This window comes from Uloborus diversus, chromosome 5 (genome assembly GCF_026930045.1).
Source record: "Uloborus diversus isolate 005 chromosome 5, Udiv.v.3.1, whole genome shotgun sequence".
Lineage (NCBI taxonomy): Eukaryota > Metazoa > Arthropoda > Arachnida > Araneae > Uloboridae > Uloborus > Uloborus diversus.
The window spans coordinates 61,716,714-61,734,255 of record NC_072735.1 but is presented as its reverse complement, the minus strand read 5'-3'; the positions used below and the strand labels follow the sequence as shown (position 1 = coordinate 61,734,255).

The window sequence follows — 17,542 nt, the reverse complement described above, 5'->3', positions numbered from 1 at the left end:
TTTCGAAAATTTTCCGGGGCAGCGGCCCCCTGGATCCCTTGTTTCTGACTCAATGATAATATTTCCATTAACTTTATATTGCTAATACTTTAATGACTCCCAGAAGCCAGAAAGCTAAGTCCACTCTCTCTCTCTCTTTGTATTGATACATGCGTTTGAAAAAAAAAAATTAAGGGGTTGTCAAACTGGTACCCGACCCCTCCCACCAGGTTTTTGACCTCGTATCGAATTCAGGGGCGGACTGGGAAGGAAATTCGGCCCTGGCAACTGTCAGATCAACCGGCCCTTGGGGGAGGGGGTACTACAAGGAATCTGAAAAACGTGCATTCTTATGCGAGTAAACACCGTAAATACGCATTGCAAACTAATTTTGTAGTTTTGCGATTAGAAGTTTCAAACTTTTATTAATTATATCATTATATGCCTAACATTAAATGCCTGATCAAAAGAAAATTAATTCATTTGATGTTATGTCCCTTTCAAATGATTAAACATGAGAAGGAAAACATATTTCAAGAAAAGCAATGTTTTCTCTACCTCCTTTTTTTTTTTTGAACTATTTTAAAGTTTGCAACTAAATTTAAAACAAATGATCAAAAAGCGTTTTGAACAAAATGAAGAAAAAAAAATGTTAAAGGCATAGGTATCAAAGATTATAAAATTATCATTTTTTTTCCTTTCCTCTCATTTAATATATCAAGTCTGCGTCTGTTAAGACTTTTTGACTTTCAATGCAAACCCCCTAAATGACCGGCCAAGGTGCAATGATGTCCCATATTACTTACGCTCTGCGCACAACCCGGGAAAAGGGTCCTATATACAAGGTATTATTACTTATGTATCCAAAATAAATTGATATAACATGAAAAAAAAAAAAAAAAGTTGAATTAGCATGCTTTTTAAGTTCTAATTTGCAATGAACTAGTGGCAAAAGCAGAAGTTTACAATATACATGCTCACGATGTACGAACCGTAACTCCTATCAGTGTGCAACATTTTCAAAGAGAATTTTTGCATCACATATTTTACTAAAATAAATAATTATTCAGCGGAAGTAAAATAAATCAAACTGAAGATTATACTTCTTTTTTCAATTTATGCTACAACACTCCCAAATTCGAGTAACCCAGCAAATGACATGTTTTAAATAGTATTAAGAACATATGTCAATAATTTCTGCTGATCTGTAAGGAATCTGTTGAACGTCGAATATAAAATGACTTCGACTTTTAATTAAAAACTTAAATAGATAGATTATTTTTTGTAAGCCTTCAGCTCTATATCAGAATTCCTGCATTTTATAATAATGAGAAAAAAGCTTTTTATATTCAGTATATCAGGACTACAAGCTACAAGGCGGTTTTTTCAGAACAAAAGAGTAAGCTTATAATAAGCTTAATTCAATAAAAAAAAGTTAAACTTTGTAATTATTTTACATGAATGTTCATGGAATGGTTTACAACAATTAAAGTTTGCATTTTATTCAGTTTTGAATCTGTTTTCACGTGAAGAAGACAGTGATGCAATTTGAAATTATATACAACACTCCGTTAAAACAAAGAAGTTGTCACCGCAAAATACAAAATGGGTCATTGCTCATTACTCTAAGTTTGGCTGAGAGGTATTACTAGTAAGTATTACTGAGACCATTGCTTGAGAATTTTTCGAGATTTTAAGCTTCAAGTTATCCTAGTAATAAAACATACCAGTTAACCATGTGACGTTCTTTCCCTGATATATGCTGTGCCTGCAAGTCTTTTTTGTCTTCAAATTTTGTGCTTCGCTAATATTGTTTAATCTATTCTATTTTTTATAACAAATTTGCTCAATTTGTTTCAACTATTAGTAGTTTAAATAAAATTAAATAAAACGCTAGATATGAGATGACAGAGTTTGAAAGGGTGCTATTTGACAAGTAAAACCAATTGTTTATGCAGGGACGTTCCGAACTTATTTTTGGGAGAGGGAAAATTCTGAATTTGCCAAATAGAATTTCTATATGCATCTGGAAAACATTTAATAATGCGCTCTCAAACTCGCTATAATGCGCTAATCAAAACTCTTGTTATTAAACTTTTTTTTTTACTTTAAAAATTGCTCTTCTTTCAAAGTTATTTTCATTTAATAAAAAACTAGAAAATCGCCCGTCAAGGTATGATGGGTAAAAACGCTTCTACATTTGAACGAAGCAATTGCTTGTTTTTGATATGCTTTGACAGTTTAAATTTTGATCTGAACTCCAGTGGATGAACCCTAAACTCCAGTAGATGGCGTTCATAGTTGACGGCTTTTTCGTTTTTTCATTCCCCTGAAATTACAGTTTTACCAGTAAAACAGTTAAGTGACCGGACCGAGTTCAGTCTTGTCTCGATCAAGCCTTTCCCTGCATGTTAAACATTACCAAAACAAATTATTAAATTATCATGCCGTGGCGCGAGTTTCATTGTTGAAACACGCGCGTTACCCGATCATCGGCTAGTATATATGTGAGGACAGACATCAAAGGTACCAAAACAAAAATCAAGTTTGAGAGCTGTAATAAAATGTAAAAAATATTTTTAATTCTAATGACTATTTCTAAAAGCTTGGTCCGCACTAAAACAAAAGAAGTATATGGTTTCTTGATTGCAACACTCAAATTATTAAAGTTAATTTATGCAGCCAATACAATTTAAACTAAAAATTGAGAGGGGAAGAAATATAGGGTAGTATAGTAAAAGTTATTCGTACAGAGCTGTAACCACCTGTTTCTTCTTTCAAATTTTTAATTTTAATTTTATTGGCTGCTTTAGAATTAACATGAACATAACGATATTAAAATAAACTTAATTTTTGCGTGTTGGGGAGGGGAGGGGTGGCACTCAAGAAGGCATATACTTGTTTTATTTATAGTTTTTAGTGCGAACTAAGGTTTTAAAATTGTCTTTAGAATTGAAAAAAAAATTTTATTTTATTTTAAGATTTTTTCGTTTTGCAATTTAATTGAGGTGTGACGTTTTGAAATTTAAAAATACGTACTTGTTACCTATCCTTCCTTGAAAAAAAAAATTTTGACTTCTGTTTTAATGTAACAAAGATAAGTTTTTTTTTACTATTTATCTTTTTTTCAACATTGCTGATTTGTATGCTATGTTTTTGGAAACAAAATAAGAACCAGAAGCAAAATGCAGGGAGAAAGTAAACTGGAAAATAGTCTTTAAAAAATAGCAGATTTTTAACACATTGATTGACTTTGATGTTTTAAGCATATTTAAAATATTGTATAGGAGGCAAAAATATTTTGAAACTAAGTCGAAAAATTCTCATTTGATTTTGCTCACTTTATTTCTAAAAAACCCTAATATTTTCTAAAGAAAAATTCGGCAGCCAATTGAATCTGCTTTATTTTTCTTCAAGAATGAGAAAAATTGTAATATTCAACAAATTTGTAATACATCGTTAAAATTGTAAAAACAAGTGCCTTACCTGTTCTGCTAATGTCTTTAGCATCACTCTTCGGCTCTCTTTCTAAATACAGCTCTTAATATTTTTTTTATAGCATATCTTGAAATTGATTTAAAACCGTAACATGACGAATTAAAAATATCCTATGAATCAAATAAAAAAAGTCAAAACTAGCGGAACAAAGTTAGTGTTGTGAGCTAAAGAAGATATTCTTTACAGAAGATTCACAACATTCAAAGAAGACTTCGCCAAATTTATCGGCTGTTGATGAGGGCATATAGTGGCTCCAATTCCATTGGAACAGTGTAACGATTTCCCCTCCACCCCCCTAGGCTGATGGGGTACACAAGCTCTGAGAGGGAAAGACGTTGACAACTTTATGACGGTTAATTGTAGAAAAAGGATATTTTAGCATTTCCGCTGTTTTGTATTCGTGTGTACTTCCCCCATCTGAGAGAGGGAGATTCTTAGATAAGATACAAGTACGGGTCACTTTAAAATGAGTCTTTTTACAAAAAAACATACTAATAAAAGTAAGCTATCTTGTGCTTCAGATGAATGGGAGGGAATTGGAATAAGGCGATTTTTATTGCTTTAATGATTCAAGTGAACGTCAAGTTGAAAATGTAAGTTACGAGACGTCAGGATCACCCCACCCCACTCCATTCTTGTTGTTCCTTATTTACCGTTTTCTTCTAGAGAGGAGCATCTCTTCGATTAACACCATTACTAAAAGAGAAAGTTTTTAAGTGCTCGATTGTGCAAATGACTATTCATGAAAAGCGGCAGTGGGAAAAACCCTGAAGCGAAGCACTGGAGGCCACACACAGATGCAATATTAAATAGCAGCAAAGAGAACGATAGGGGATCAAAACACTCTTTAAAAAAAAAAAAACACATAGCGCTCTCTCTCTCTCTCTCTCTCCATGCATACAAATACACACACATTTAAATATATATGTATGAAGATTTGTTATAAGGAGACCCCGGCCACAGAATTTTTCCTTCAGGAAACTTTCTTTTAGTGAAACCTAACTCTAAACTGGGCCCCTTTTTTGCGCAGGACCGACGAGAGGCCATGTCAGCCTAGTCGTAAACTAGGGACCCGGCCCTAGAAAGGGTCCGGATCAAAATTAGAGTAGTACAAGCAGGGCCCGCTTAAGATAGCAGGGGGCCCGAGGCCATATGCTTTTTCGGGGCCCCTGTGTAGTCAAACCTTTTAATTTTAGCCATTGGCGAAACCAGTTTTAACTATTGTTTTTAAAAACATCAGCCATTTGGGGGCCTCTAAAAAAGGGGGTCCTAGGCCACGGTCTAGTTGGCTTATTCAGTAATCAGACCCTGAGTTCAAGTTTGATAAGTTTTCTGCGGGAGGGGTGCCCATCAGTGACTAAACTGACAAAGGGCCCGCCTTGGCCCTCGGCGGCCTTGTGTTTCCGACAAGGCTGACATGGCCTCTAGTCGATCCCAATCCTCATGAAAAGTTTTTCCTCATACCACAATGCTCTAAAACCGTTTCTCGAGCTATCGGTATCCCTTTGTGGGGCCATGGCGCAAAAAATTTTGCACTTGCAACCTGATCTTTTCGGTGGCCCTCGGAGGAACCGGCCCTTCTGGCATTTGCCCAAATGCCCACATAGCCAGTCCGCCCCTGATCGAATCTGGGGTTCGTCAGGGTATGGCAGTATAAAAAGGGAATGTTTATAATAGGGCCCAGTAATGTATGTTTGTGCCAAGGGACCCATCACGTTCTAAGACGGCCCTAGTTACATCGCTAGATCAGTTTCATAAAACAAGGCAATTAAGTTACTTGTTATGACTGCAGAAAAGGACATACTAGCCAACCAGTGTTATCATTACGGAAATATTCAATCAAGTTCCGGGCATTATAAAAATACTTAAATGTACAATTACAATCAATTTTCCCCAAAAATAAGGTTTAGCTTATATTGTATCAATTTGTTCACCATTAAAGCACAGAAGTGTTCTTATCTGTTAAATTTCGTTTAAATAAAACATATTTAGTTGTTAAGAATAATTTCCTCATATTTAAGTGATATCCCAATCGTTAGGTAAAATTTAATATCTATAAGAGCTATGGGGCCGCTACATCTCCTAATGCCAGGGCCGATTTTTTCAACCAATCCGCCACTGCGAGTAAGTTCAATGTTGTCATGGTTTCGAAATTAATTTCTTTGTTAATTAATGAAATTAAACAAAAAATAAACTAATCTAAGGTACCATATGTCGAAATATCTTTCGGTTGTAAAAAACATCAAAATATTTACAAGATGCAAAAGGATTGAAATCCCAAACACGGAAGCAATTTTTCGCGATGTTGCATACTGAACACATGTTCAGAAAATTGCATTGGTGAGATACTTTTTTAAAACTTCTAAGCACAATTCGTTGATTTTTGAGAGAATTTAAGCACTAAGAAACTTTTTCAAGGTTTTAAAACTTTTTCAAGGTTTTCAAGCACTTGAAAATGAACTTTCTTTTTTCAAGCACTTTTCAAGGTTTTTCAAGGGCGTACGAACCCTGTTAATTGAACTGAATCCTTCCATTCAATTTCTTACACTAATATAGAAAAAAAGTAAAGAAAAAACCATAATTCAACACAAAAAAGGTTCTTAAAAAGTGTAAAAGTAGTATAAGAGCAAGAAATTAATTATAAAAAGTTTTTTATATGCATTCATTGCTTGTTATTCGATTGTTACGTTAGTCACATACAGTTTTTCGCAAAAGTACCATTAAGGGTCAAAAAAGATTCATCTGTAGCAAATCTGTAGTACATTTAAAAAAATAGATTGTTTACCTCTTACAAATATATCGGTCAATTTTAAATGCCTGCGTAATTTTCAGAAAAATTTGCCTCGGAACATAAGCATTGTTTCTCGGGGTTGCAAAAATGTTACGTTAGTCACGATGCTTTTTTGGTGAAAAAACACCTGCCAGCGCTCATTTTGTTTCAAATTCTTGGTAGAAATGAAAAATAGTCACCTTGTACATTTTAAATCTGCATATTAAACCAAAACACATTTATTTTTACTCCCGGTCTAAGTAAAAAGAGTTTGAAAATCAGCTGCGAATGTTACATTAGTCACTATGGAATGACTCTTTATCAAAATTACCATTGAAAAACCTTGACAATGCATGGCTTTTTATTTTCTCACAAGAAAAATTCACATGATTCAACTTACTGCATATGTTACAGAATTTTTGTCCCCATTTTAAGAAAAATTGGGACAGAAGGGCTAAAATATGAAATAAAGGACATAAAAAGTAAAATTTCAGCTATGACAAATGTCGATTTCATTAATATGTAAGTAGAACTGTGAGGGGAAAAAATAATCATTTCTAGAAACAATATGCAAGAATATCTTTTTTAGTGCATTTAGCAGCCACACCGCAATAGTGCAACTGATGTCAAAATGTTGTATTTAAAGGAGATCCTTGGGCAGACTATGTTTTTCATTGACATTTGTTTAAGTTGTTGATTAAAAAGCATGTAAAGTAAGTATTTTTTGCCTACTATTTGCTTGGCAGCAAGTAAGTAGTGTGTTGTCTTCGTCTGATTTTTATTGAAATGTCTGTATTATTCTAATCCTTTTCAAGTTTAAAGCAACTTCAACCTCGAGCTGTTATCAAAATCTCACAGATTTTGTGCTCAGATAAGGAGTAGGATTCAATCATCCGAGATCACGTTAAAAAGAGTTTGATTCATTATGAACTATGAAACACATTTAATATTTTTCAGGTTTGTAACAGTGAGGAAAATTTCAAATTAACTGATGATGATGTGAAATTTTTGAAAGAAAATGAACTTGCAGATAATTTTTGTTGTGAAGATAATAACTTGAATTCTGAACTTTTGGACTTTGTGAAAAATGCCTGTGATTTGAACACTAGACAAAATATTTTCAATTCTTTATCATCTGTAAAAGAAGCTGTTTATTTATGTAAAAATTGTGGTCATGTACAGTAAATTAAAAAATATTTTATGAATTTTTTTTTATTATGATGTTTTTTCACAAAAACTATACAAGCATAAAATAATGTTCTGATTTCTGTGAAGTTTAAGAAATGTCCAACTATTTTTACAAACATGAAAAGCTCTTGATAAAAATGCAATTTTAGTAAGTTTAATCTAAAATGGAAGAAATCAGCAAATATGTTACGTTTTGGATTTTGAAAGTGTGCAAAGGATCATTAATAGAATAGTTGTCAACACAATATTTTCTTTCAACATGCACGAACTTGAGGGATCACCAAAAGCAAAGCTTGGAAACTGTTCGGTTACAGCATGGTTATCTGAAACTTTAAGAAATTTTTTTCATGGTTAGTAATCATAATATATTTTTAAACAAAAGACAAAGTCAGTTTTAGTTTCACAAATTAGATCATTTTTTTTTAAATTGGAACTCCCCCCTAACACATGGAATTGCTTTGCTATATACCAGGTTATGTAAATATATTGTTTTTATCTGCTATATGTAAATGTGAAAACAAATTCTATATTTTCAGAAATATACTCAGATGTGCAATGCCTTCACTATTAATTTTAAAGAATGCTTTTTAAAGCTGAGACCAAGCCATTTCGTACTTGCACAGCTATTGAATATGCTGTAACTTACAAGTACATCCTAAGATGTTTCCGTTGAAATTATAATGCTCTTAAACTGTTTATTTTGCTCTAGCCTATTGAAAAATTTAATTGCTCTTTCAAAGCATTTGATATTAACCAGCGATAGAAATGGGTCACCAAGCTGTTGGTGAACGTAAAGCCTTGAATCGTAGAATGAAGTCGCAGCACGTCCGTCATCTTGGGGCTAAACGATGTTTTCTTCCTATGTCTGCTATGGAGAAGTAGCATGTTTTGCTTCTTGATTGTGGTTTCTTATCAACTCCATATTAATCCACAGTCAAAGAGAACCCCAATCAAGAAGATAATCATGCTATTTCATTATAGCAAATAAAGGAAGAAAGCCGTGTTTAGCTCCAAGATGGCCAACATGTCGCTGCTTAAGCTACAATCTAGGTCTTTAAGTGAATGAGAAGGGGGAAAGCATTTAAATTTTTTTTTAATGGGAAGTGGAAACTTTGAACAAGCGCACACTCCTGTCTAAGATCTTAGCACATGCTAGTTTCTTGCTATTATCGTCATCCAACTTCAGCAACCAGTAACAGTAGAACTCACTTTTGAATGATCAGTTGATGATATTTTACAAAAAATTTTAGTCTATTTGGCGACATAGGCAGATTTATGGGGGTGCGTCACATCCCCAACATTTTTGGTCGGATTTTCAAAAAATATTTTAATGGAATATACACTGGTGTGCAAAAATTAAGGACGAGGCGGTTTTTTCAATATAACTTTGTACAAAAGCTTTCCAAATCAACACATTTAATACAGTAAGATCCCAAATATGTAAGGACATATGTAAGGTAAGCAACACTTACTAAAAGAGAAATCAGAGGGATAAAAAGAAGCTTCATTGAAAAAGTAGCATGGAGCGTAGTGCGACTGAAGGCCGAAACATCCCTGTGATGGGTGTCCAGCAAGAAACATCCGGTCTTTAGTAGGGGATATGATCTCCCCCGACTGCTAGGCAGGTTTCAGTGTCTGCCCATGCTGAGAATGAGGGTGTCAATGAGTAGTTGAGGCATTGCTGCCCATTCGTCTTGCAGCGCCAATTGAAGCTCCCGAATCGTTACTGGTGGTAAGGTACGAGCTGCCAAGCGTCTGCCTAGAAAATCCCATCCATGCTCGATGGGATTTAGATCCGGAGATCGTGCCGGCCAATCCATACGTTCAATATCCTCACTCTCTAAGAACTGTTCGGCAGCTACTGTGCGATGACATGGTGCATTGTCGTCCATGAAAAGGAACTGCGGACCCATAGCGCCTCTAAAAAGACGTACATATGGAAGAAGAATCTCGTTACAATAACGGGTCCCGTTGACTGAACCTGCGTCGAAGATGTGAAGGTTTGTACCACTACCAAGCATGATGCCTCCCCAAACGAGAACACCGCGACCTCCATGCCTGTCCCTTTCAATGATGTTCCAGGGATGATTGCGGTTTGCACGCTCTCTCCAGATGAGTATGCGATGAGAATCGCTACTCAGACTGAATCTGCTCTTATCTGTACAGAGTACTCGTCCCCATTCATTGTCTCCCCAATTCCGATGTTCCCGGCACCACAGAGAACGCCTTCTCCGATGGACAGGCGTTAGAGGTGCACACCGTATAGGGCGTCGTGCAAACAGACCACCACTGTGCAGTCTTCTGGCCACGGTAAAACGCGATATCGGACGTCCAGTCGCCTGTGTCGTGTGTCTAGCAATTTCTCCCACTGTCTGCTGCCTGTTTCTTCTGGCCTGTAAGACAATATACCAGTCATCTGCGGGTGTGGTTCCTCGTGGACGGCCACTACTGAACCCCCGGATAGCTGTTCCTGTAGTTTGAAATTGTCTCCAAAGTCGTGAAACGATGCTCTGAGCAATTCCAAACTCTGCAGCCACACTTGTCACACTGCGGTCTTCCTCCAACTTCCCAATGATTGGACCTCGGGTAAAAGCATCCAGATGTCGTCTAACGGATTGATTATTCGCCATCGCTGAGGCAGCAACTCAAACTAACACATTTCGTAAATTATTTATTATTCAGTGCCGTATTATAGAATTATTGTATCTATACTCTGTTATTGGGTATTTATTGTTAAATTATTACAATTTCTTTTTATTTCAAACCATGGCTAATAAAGTCAAAAAATATGACTATTGTAATACTTCCTCATAAACGATGTAAAATATTTCAAGTCAAGTACTTACACATCATTCCAGTAAGCAGTGCTATAAAATCGCTCTGAAATTAACAAAAACTAGCATTTTTACTGTAAATTTTCAAAGATTTCCGAAGGAAAGCTTCCTCCCTCAGACCCCCTTTGTCCTGGGGAATACCCCCCAGGGCTGCCACTGAGTTCCTCTACTAAATATAGTAGCTTTAGTACCCTATGAAAAATAGTCTCCAAAATAGTTACTAGATGCAGAAAATAATTTCTAAAATAGTTTCTGCCTTATTAAAAATATCATTTATATCATATTAATGCAATGGAACTTCAATAAATACACTACTCACAGCAGTGGGATAGACCTTTACGCAGGGCAAATTTTTCCTAAACAACTCTTGAAAAAGAAAACTTTAAAAACATTTTCCAAACTTTGACCAAACTCTTTTGAATAAACCAGAGAAATCGGTATTGACACCTTTCTGGTATTATTTCTCATTGTAAAAGACTGGCTGTATAAAAAGAACTAGAAGAAACCGCATTTGAGATATTTCGGAGAGAGAGAAAATTAGCTTTCGTTTTCCAAAAATGAAGGAATAATACGGATGTAAGAAATTAAAAACCCAAAAACAGTCTTTTTCAGAAATCGCGTTAGCAAAAACTAACTCTTTACAAAAGTTGCACTCGCAAAAACGATACCTTTAAAAAAATCGCGATAGGGGCAACTTTTTGTACAAAAATATGAGCATGACATTTCTGTTCGTGAATGCTTATTACATTTCATTTTCCCTCATTTTAAAACGATTGTTTTCAAAAATTAAACGCTGTAAAACTTTTCCTTTCCCCGGTAACTAAGGGGTAAACTTATAAGCGACTTTTCATTTTTTTTTTCAACATTTTTTTTTCTCCTTGAAGGAAAAAGAAAATTACATTTACTAAAATAGTCGCTGTTTTTTTACAATTGATTGCGAAATAGTCGTTTATGAATATATTTTGACCAGAATAGTGGCTCTAATAGCCTTTGCCTGCAAAATAGAAGCTTTAGTCGCCATTGGCCGCACTGCACCCCTCCCCCTTTCGATATTGTTGCATCCCCAGAATTCACCGACTAAATCCGCCTATGTTTGGCGAGAAGTCATAACGAAGGTAAACAGATCAGTACGACAAATGGCATTACCAGTATGTGGCATTGGAAAGGCTGGAAATGACAGAGGTCCGCGGCCACAGTTTGGGTAGCCCTGTACCGGTTTTAGAGGGAGCCATTTTTGGTCATAAATGTCCTTTTTTAGTACAAATGGGGGTTCTTTAGCGTATGTTTTGAAATAAAAGTCTACAAAATTCTGTTTTAGGATATCTTTGGTCAGTTTAGGGGGAGAAGTCAGATCCTCATACCCCCCTCTGGATACGCACTTGTTTACATCATACAGGAAATAAGATCAGTAGATTGAAAAAAAAAATTAAGAATTAGCATTTCATTGCCAAAGTCTAGAGTTGCAAAAAGTGATTTCTTATTGTTCATGATATACAGGGTGTACCTTTTTAACCTGAAAGACCTTTATTTTCTCAACCGTTAGTTCTAGATGTATACTTCCATTTACAAAAATGTTCGAAATCGGATGCAAAGTTAAGAAATTAAAAGTTTCAAGAAAAAGTAAAAATGAGTCAAAAAATATAAAAATTTAACTTTTTATACGGGCCCTAGGTCCCCTAACTAATATTTAGAGGAATAATCTCCATTAAAAACTATTAATAACACAAAAAACTTCACATTTGTGCGACCAAAACTCAAGGAGATATTCCAATTTAAAGTTTTGAGGAACCATACAGAAGATGAGATTGGAACTTATCGCTCTTTCAGAAGAATGACAGGTCGTCAAAATAAGAAAAACAAGGTATTTATAAAGTAAGAAATAACGTCAAAAAAGCACAAATTGCAAATTACTGCAGACGCGTGTTTCGGCGTTACAAGGAACACCTTTTTCAATGCAAAAAGTAATGAGCTTATTCAAAAATAAATGCAACTGTTATGCCGTGATTCGCAAAAACACACTACAAAGCCTCGAATAATTTGAAAAATCACTCTATGCACACATGTAATTTTAAACACTTGTTAACTACTATATTTCCCCCCAAAAGGTATTATTGACGGCGAGTGAAAAGTGGTGTAAGTCACAAAATGCTGCGTTTCATATCTCGGTGAATATTGGTCGTACTAATTTCAAACTTTTTGTGCTGAAATATAAGTTAGAGGACCTGGGGCCCATATAAAAAGTTACATTTTGTATTTTTTGACTCATTTTTATTTCCCTTCAATCTTTCAATATCTTAACCCTGCATCTAATTTTGAACATTTTTGCAATTGGAAGTTGGAAGTAGACATTTAGGACTAACGGTTGCGAAAATAAAGGTCTTGCAGGCAGGGGCGGCATTTCAATATTTCATTTGGGGGGGGGGGGTCGAGTTTCTTAAATATGCGATATCTCAGTATGGTACAAAACACACACTGGCTAACAAGAGATGGTCATAAAACGAGTCTAATATTAACAAAAAATAATGTTTTAAAACATGATAACTTATAAAATGAATCAAAATTTATGACAAAATTTTAATTCATTTTATATTAAGCACCTTGATACTACACTTTTTACCTTTTAGTGAATTTTTAATGCATGCTTTTCGGAATTCAGAAGAACAGGAAGTCATGCACTAATCCATCAATGCCCAGGGCCTTGCTCTTTTGCTGGTACAGCTAAAGATAAAATTTTTTTTTGTGCCTCGAAAATAATTCTCTAACTTCCTGAGACGTAAAAATGATCTTTTTTGACTATCTGAACTGGTAGGAATAGTTAAAAAAAAAAAAAAAAAAATAATTGAAGTAACAAAGTTATGCACGAAAATGTAGTTTTCAAATCTTGCTCTTCAAAATCACCCAGACAACTTTAAAAATTGTGAGTAGCTTCATTTTTCATCATTGAATAAACTAGTCTCTATCTACAAAACAATGCTTACTGTCTCATTGAAATACTTTATTTTTCATTTTCAACATCCAATCCAGATAATATAAAGCCACAATACAGAAATATATTCACCATCAAATCTTGGGTTAATTTCATTAAAAACTAAATCTATCATTTTATACAAAATATTAAATCAATGTTTGACTTTTCTTCTTCATGTGAATTTCTGTCGCATATTCTAAATTGATGTTTTTTTGAAAAGATGCAAGCTCTTGGCTGAAATAAACATCCAAGTTAAAACCATTAATAGCAGTTTCCACTGTTAACTGAATTGAAGCTTGAATAGTCTAAAAATAAAGGTAACGGATCGAAGATGTTTTGATAGAGTAAAACTGTTCAAAAACTTTCCCCAATATAAACAAATTAAATAAAATTTAAACGAAGCCATTCATACTAAAGGTCATTAGCTTTCTCACCGTTAAAAGAATCGTTTTGCAATAATTCTGCCTGGCGTCAAATCACTACTTTGAAATTATCGAGAAATTCTTTATGGTTTTAACTAGAGCTGCTATATTTTAACTATTGAAGACCATATGGGCGTAACAAACAATGTCAAGTACCAAGCAATTTTCTTTTGAAAATCATGCATAACGCTTGCACCTCTCATACTGTAGATACCATCGTTCCAGTTTCTGTCCCGAATCTGCGTTCCTATAGATCCCTCAGTGACGGAGGGGGGGGGGGGGGGTGCTCTTCCTTAAAGGGCCCAACGGTCCAAGAAATTGAAAAAAAAAAAAAAAAAAAAAGGGTGGGGAAATTAGCACTCAGGCTTATTAACGTTGGAAATACACACTGCTGGCCTCTGGGGAGGAGCCCTATGGATTTTGTTGCAGGGGGCCCAAAATTCATAGATCCTGGCCAGATAGTTACACTGAACACACAAAATGAAGTAGTTAGGCTTTTTCCGAAAATTACTTCTTTAGTTAAAGCTCACCGTCGTTCTCCGTGAGCACCGTCGTGAAAAGGCCAGAAAATGCTTCATGAATTCCCAAGTCATCTTTTAAGTAACGGAAAACACTTGATTGTGCCTGGAAATGTATACACTTTCATCAAATATTACTGAGAACGGGAGAGATTTTTTTTAAAATAAACACTGATTTGCGATTTACAAAAATTGAATCTTCCCATTTTTTATCATTCTGCTCAAAAAATTTGGGAGTGCGACAGCACCCTCTGCCCCCCCCCCCCTATTTGTCTCCCCTGCTTGCAGGTTGAAACGGAATACTCTGTATATATTATGCATGAAATTACCTTGACACTTGTCTTGACATTCCCTTAAAGTTTGAAAATTATTGTGGTTTCCTTGACAGCCAGTATAGATGAATGTTCGGCATTGAGATGCTATTACGTCGTAATAATAGCGTTCCAGTCTTTCATTGCAGTTTCCTTCTTTTTTTACCTCCAGACATGCTAAGACACAAAATTGATCATTATTTTTAACATACGGGCGACCTTCGGAAAGTAAGTTCCGTTTTTAAATAAAAAAAGAACAAGTATAGTTACAGCAATGAAATTGATTGCACAAAAACCAACCAACTCTACAGTATTTTTCGACATAGCTCCTATGTTTTTCCAGGCATTAACCTTGGCGTGGTACGCAGGCGGTTGATGCACCAAAAAAATGAGGGGTCAAAAGATGTGTAGGGATAAGGGAGCGTGGCTCCTGAAGCTGATTTTTTTTGGTTGTAAAATTGGGCTTTATTACTGGCTTTTAATACTACTGATTTAAAAACTTATAAAAATGTGGAATATGGCATCAAAAATCGTGACGGATGGTCACCGTAGACTTTTCGCTTTCATTTTAAAGTTCCATTTCTATGAAAAAAAGATGAGAAAAGTTTGGAATTTTTAGTTTTTACTTTCGAGAAATAAATCAATCCATCCAATAAAAAAGCATTTTTCCCTCGCTCATTTATTTTTAACTCTGAAAAGTGAGGGGAAAAGGCCCGCATACTTTTGAAACTGAGGAGGCAGTTACCCCTCTTGCTCCCCGTACGAGCCGCCTATGGCTTGGTACAAGCTTTTGTGAACCTCTTCACAGAATGCTGCCGCCTGTGTAGTGAACCATGCTGTAACATGTTCTTTGAGCTCATTATTGTTGTTACATAGCCGACCGCCATGGAAAGATTTTAGATGCTGAAACAAACAAAAGTTGCTAGGAGCCAGGTTGGAACTGTGTGAGGGATGATCAAAAATGTCCCAGCCAAAGCCCTGGAAGAGTCCTCATAGTTGATTTGCACAGGCGCAAACATTTCACGAATAGGTATACAAAAACTTGTACCACGCTATGACAGATGCTTGGAAAATCACGGGAGCAATGTTGAACAAGAAGTTCCGTCTAGAACTACATGAGCCTACTTTCCCCTATATCCATACTACTTTCTAGTATCTGATCAATATTCTCAAAAATAGCTAAAATCGCAAATTGTTTCAAACATATTTTTTAAATATTTTAAGCTAATGTCTAGGAATAAAATATTCCTCACTAATCTAAAAAAATTAGATGCGTTAAAAAAAAAAAAATAGCAGCACCTTTTAAACAAAGCAGCTAATACCCTTTTTTCCATGGAAAAAAAATCTTTAACAACTTTCAAAGCGAAAAAATAGTAATTAAAATTAATGAGCTCATTAAAATAAATACATCATATCAAAAAAAAAAAAAGTTTCTCTTTCCCCTGTTGCCGAAAATAATTTTTTAAATGAATTAATGCACTTACCAAAACAAATAAAAACAATAAAATGTCAACTTAAAGAAATACATTTCATTCATAGACTAATAATAAGAGTAGACCGAGCTTTCTCAGACTTGCTGATGAAAAAATTGGTTCATGGATACATCATGTGACTGGTGGAAGGCTTGGCGAAAACTTTGGCAGCATGGTTGCTAGATAGCAACATTATCTCTAGTTTGGAACTCGACATGAAATTTTAATACGTAATGTGTTTTCATTATAAGTCCTCCCCCCCCCCAGGTGCAGAGATTGAACTGTTTTTCTTTTAGTTTTGCATTATTTTGACATTAGTAATTAGTTTTTGATCACAGTTTTCAGTAACTTTTATTTCATTTGGAAGTGCTAAGTCAGCATTGGCGTGAACGGAATGGCGTAAACGTTTTGCGTTAACGCAAAAATGTACTGATCGGTATCTTAAATTGAAATTGTAGGTAAAAATCTTACCGTTTGCCGATTCTTTTTCGGCGCTTGCATCTTTAATTGCTAAAAGAGTTATTGAAATTGACTAAAGAAAGTGCACAGTACTATCTAAACGAAAAACTCACTATATTAACAAAATATTTACATCTTAGAATAACAAATTTACAAATCGGACTCCATAAAAGATCATTCTTCCGTGTTCCATCAATTCTAATTATTTTATTTCTCGCGAGCGTTGATCGTCTGCTACGCTCAACGCCCGCTGTTGCTAGGCTAGGATATCCACCAGTCACATGGTTTGGTTTATGAGCAGCAAAAGGGTTGCCATAGCTCGGTCTACTCTTATTATTAGTCTATGATTTCATTGTCATAAAAAAAAAAGAAAGAAATCGTCTGCACATATCTTTATGTAGAAACATAAATGACTTCGAGTTTATTCGCCGAAAACTAAATAATACCTAAATTAAAACTTTAGCGTGAAAATAAAAACAAGTCATATCAGCAATAATTATTTCACAGTTAAAACCATAGCTGTGGAGTTGGAGTCAATCTCATTTTGGGATAAAGGAGTCGTAGACGAATATCCAAAAATCGGAGTCAGTCATTTGTCCTCCGTGTATAAATTTTTGCCAAAGCTACGAAGTCAGAGTCGAAGTCGGGGAGTCGGAGCCCGATTAATTGTCGGGCACAGGAGTCGGACTCGGAGTCAGGTGCCCCTAAATTCTCGGAGTCTGGAGTTTGGCGTCAAGAGCAATTTCCAACAAAATTTGTTTGAAAAAAATCCGCCTTCAAGTACGGAATCTACATTGACTTTCAGTTTCCCCGTAGGCGCTAATGTTAAGGGATTTGAACTGTTCAAAATTGAACGGAAAATTGTTCAAATCAAAACGATATTTTGTATGCAAGTTTTTCATCAAAAACTTTTTCCTACAAAGTTTGTTTGAAGCAAATTCGCCACACAGTTCGGAATTGCCTTGAATTTCCCCGTAGGCGCTAATGTTAAGTTTTTTGAACTGTTCAAAATTGAACAAAAAATAGTTCAAATCAAAAACTGAAATGTGAGAATGAGGTGTCCTCGCCGAGATCTTTCGAACAAAAAAAAGTTTGTTCGAATTGGACTATTCATTCAAAAGTT

The 17,542-nt window shown here is 35.2% G+C and overlaps 2 protein-coding genes across 3 annotated transcripts in view; one reads left to right on the top strand and one right to left on the bottom strand.

Annotated features, from left to right (window-relative positions):
* Window positions 1-7,420, top strand: part of LOC129222462 (exonuclease mut-7 homolog) — a gene marked incomplete at its 3' end in the record, with an annotated part of 36,219 nt that extends 28,799 nt beyond the window's left edge. Inside the window, exon 17 of the mRNA XM_054856975.1 lies at window positions 7,205-7,420. Within this exon, the coding sequence (XP_054712950.1) occupies window positions 7,205-7,420 (216 nt within the window). The remainder of the gene's footprint in view (window positions 1-7,204) is intronic.
* A 55-nt stretch (window positions 7,421-7,475) lies between these two features.
* Window positions 7,476-17,542, bottom strand: part of LOC129222383 (protein AMBP-like) — a 53,719-nt gene continuing 43,652 nt past the window's right edge. The window contains exons 10-11 of one of the 2 annotated variants that reach the window (XM_054856884.1): window positions 14,507-14,665; window positions 7,476-7,764 (exon numbers count right to left, since the gene is read on the bottom strand). In XM_054856884.1, the coding sequence (XP_054712859.1) occupies window positions 7,622-7,764; window positions 14,507-14,665 (302 nt within the window). In that variant the 3' untranslated portion in view covers window positions 7,476-7,621. The remainder of the gene's footprint in view (window positions 7,765-14,506; window positions 14,666-17,542) is intronic. The other variant, XM_054856885.1, reaches the window with a different exon arrangement.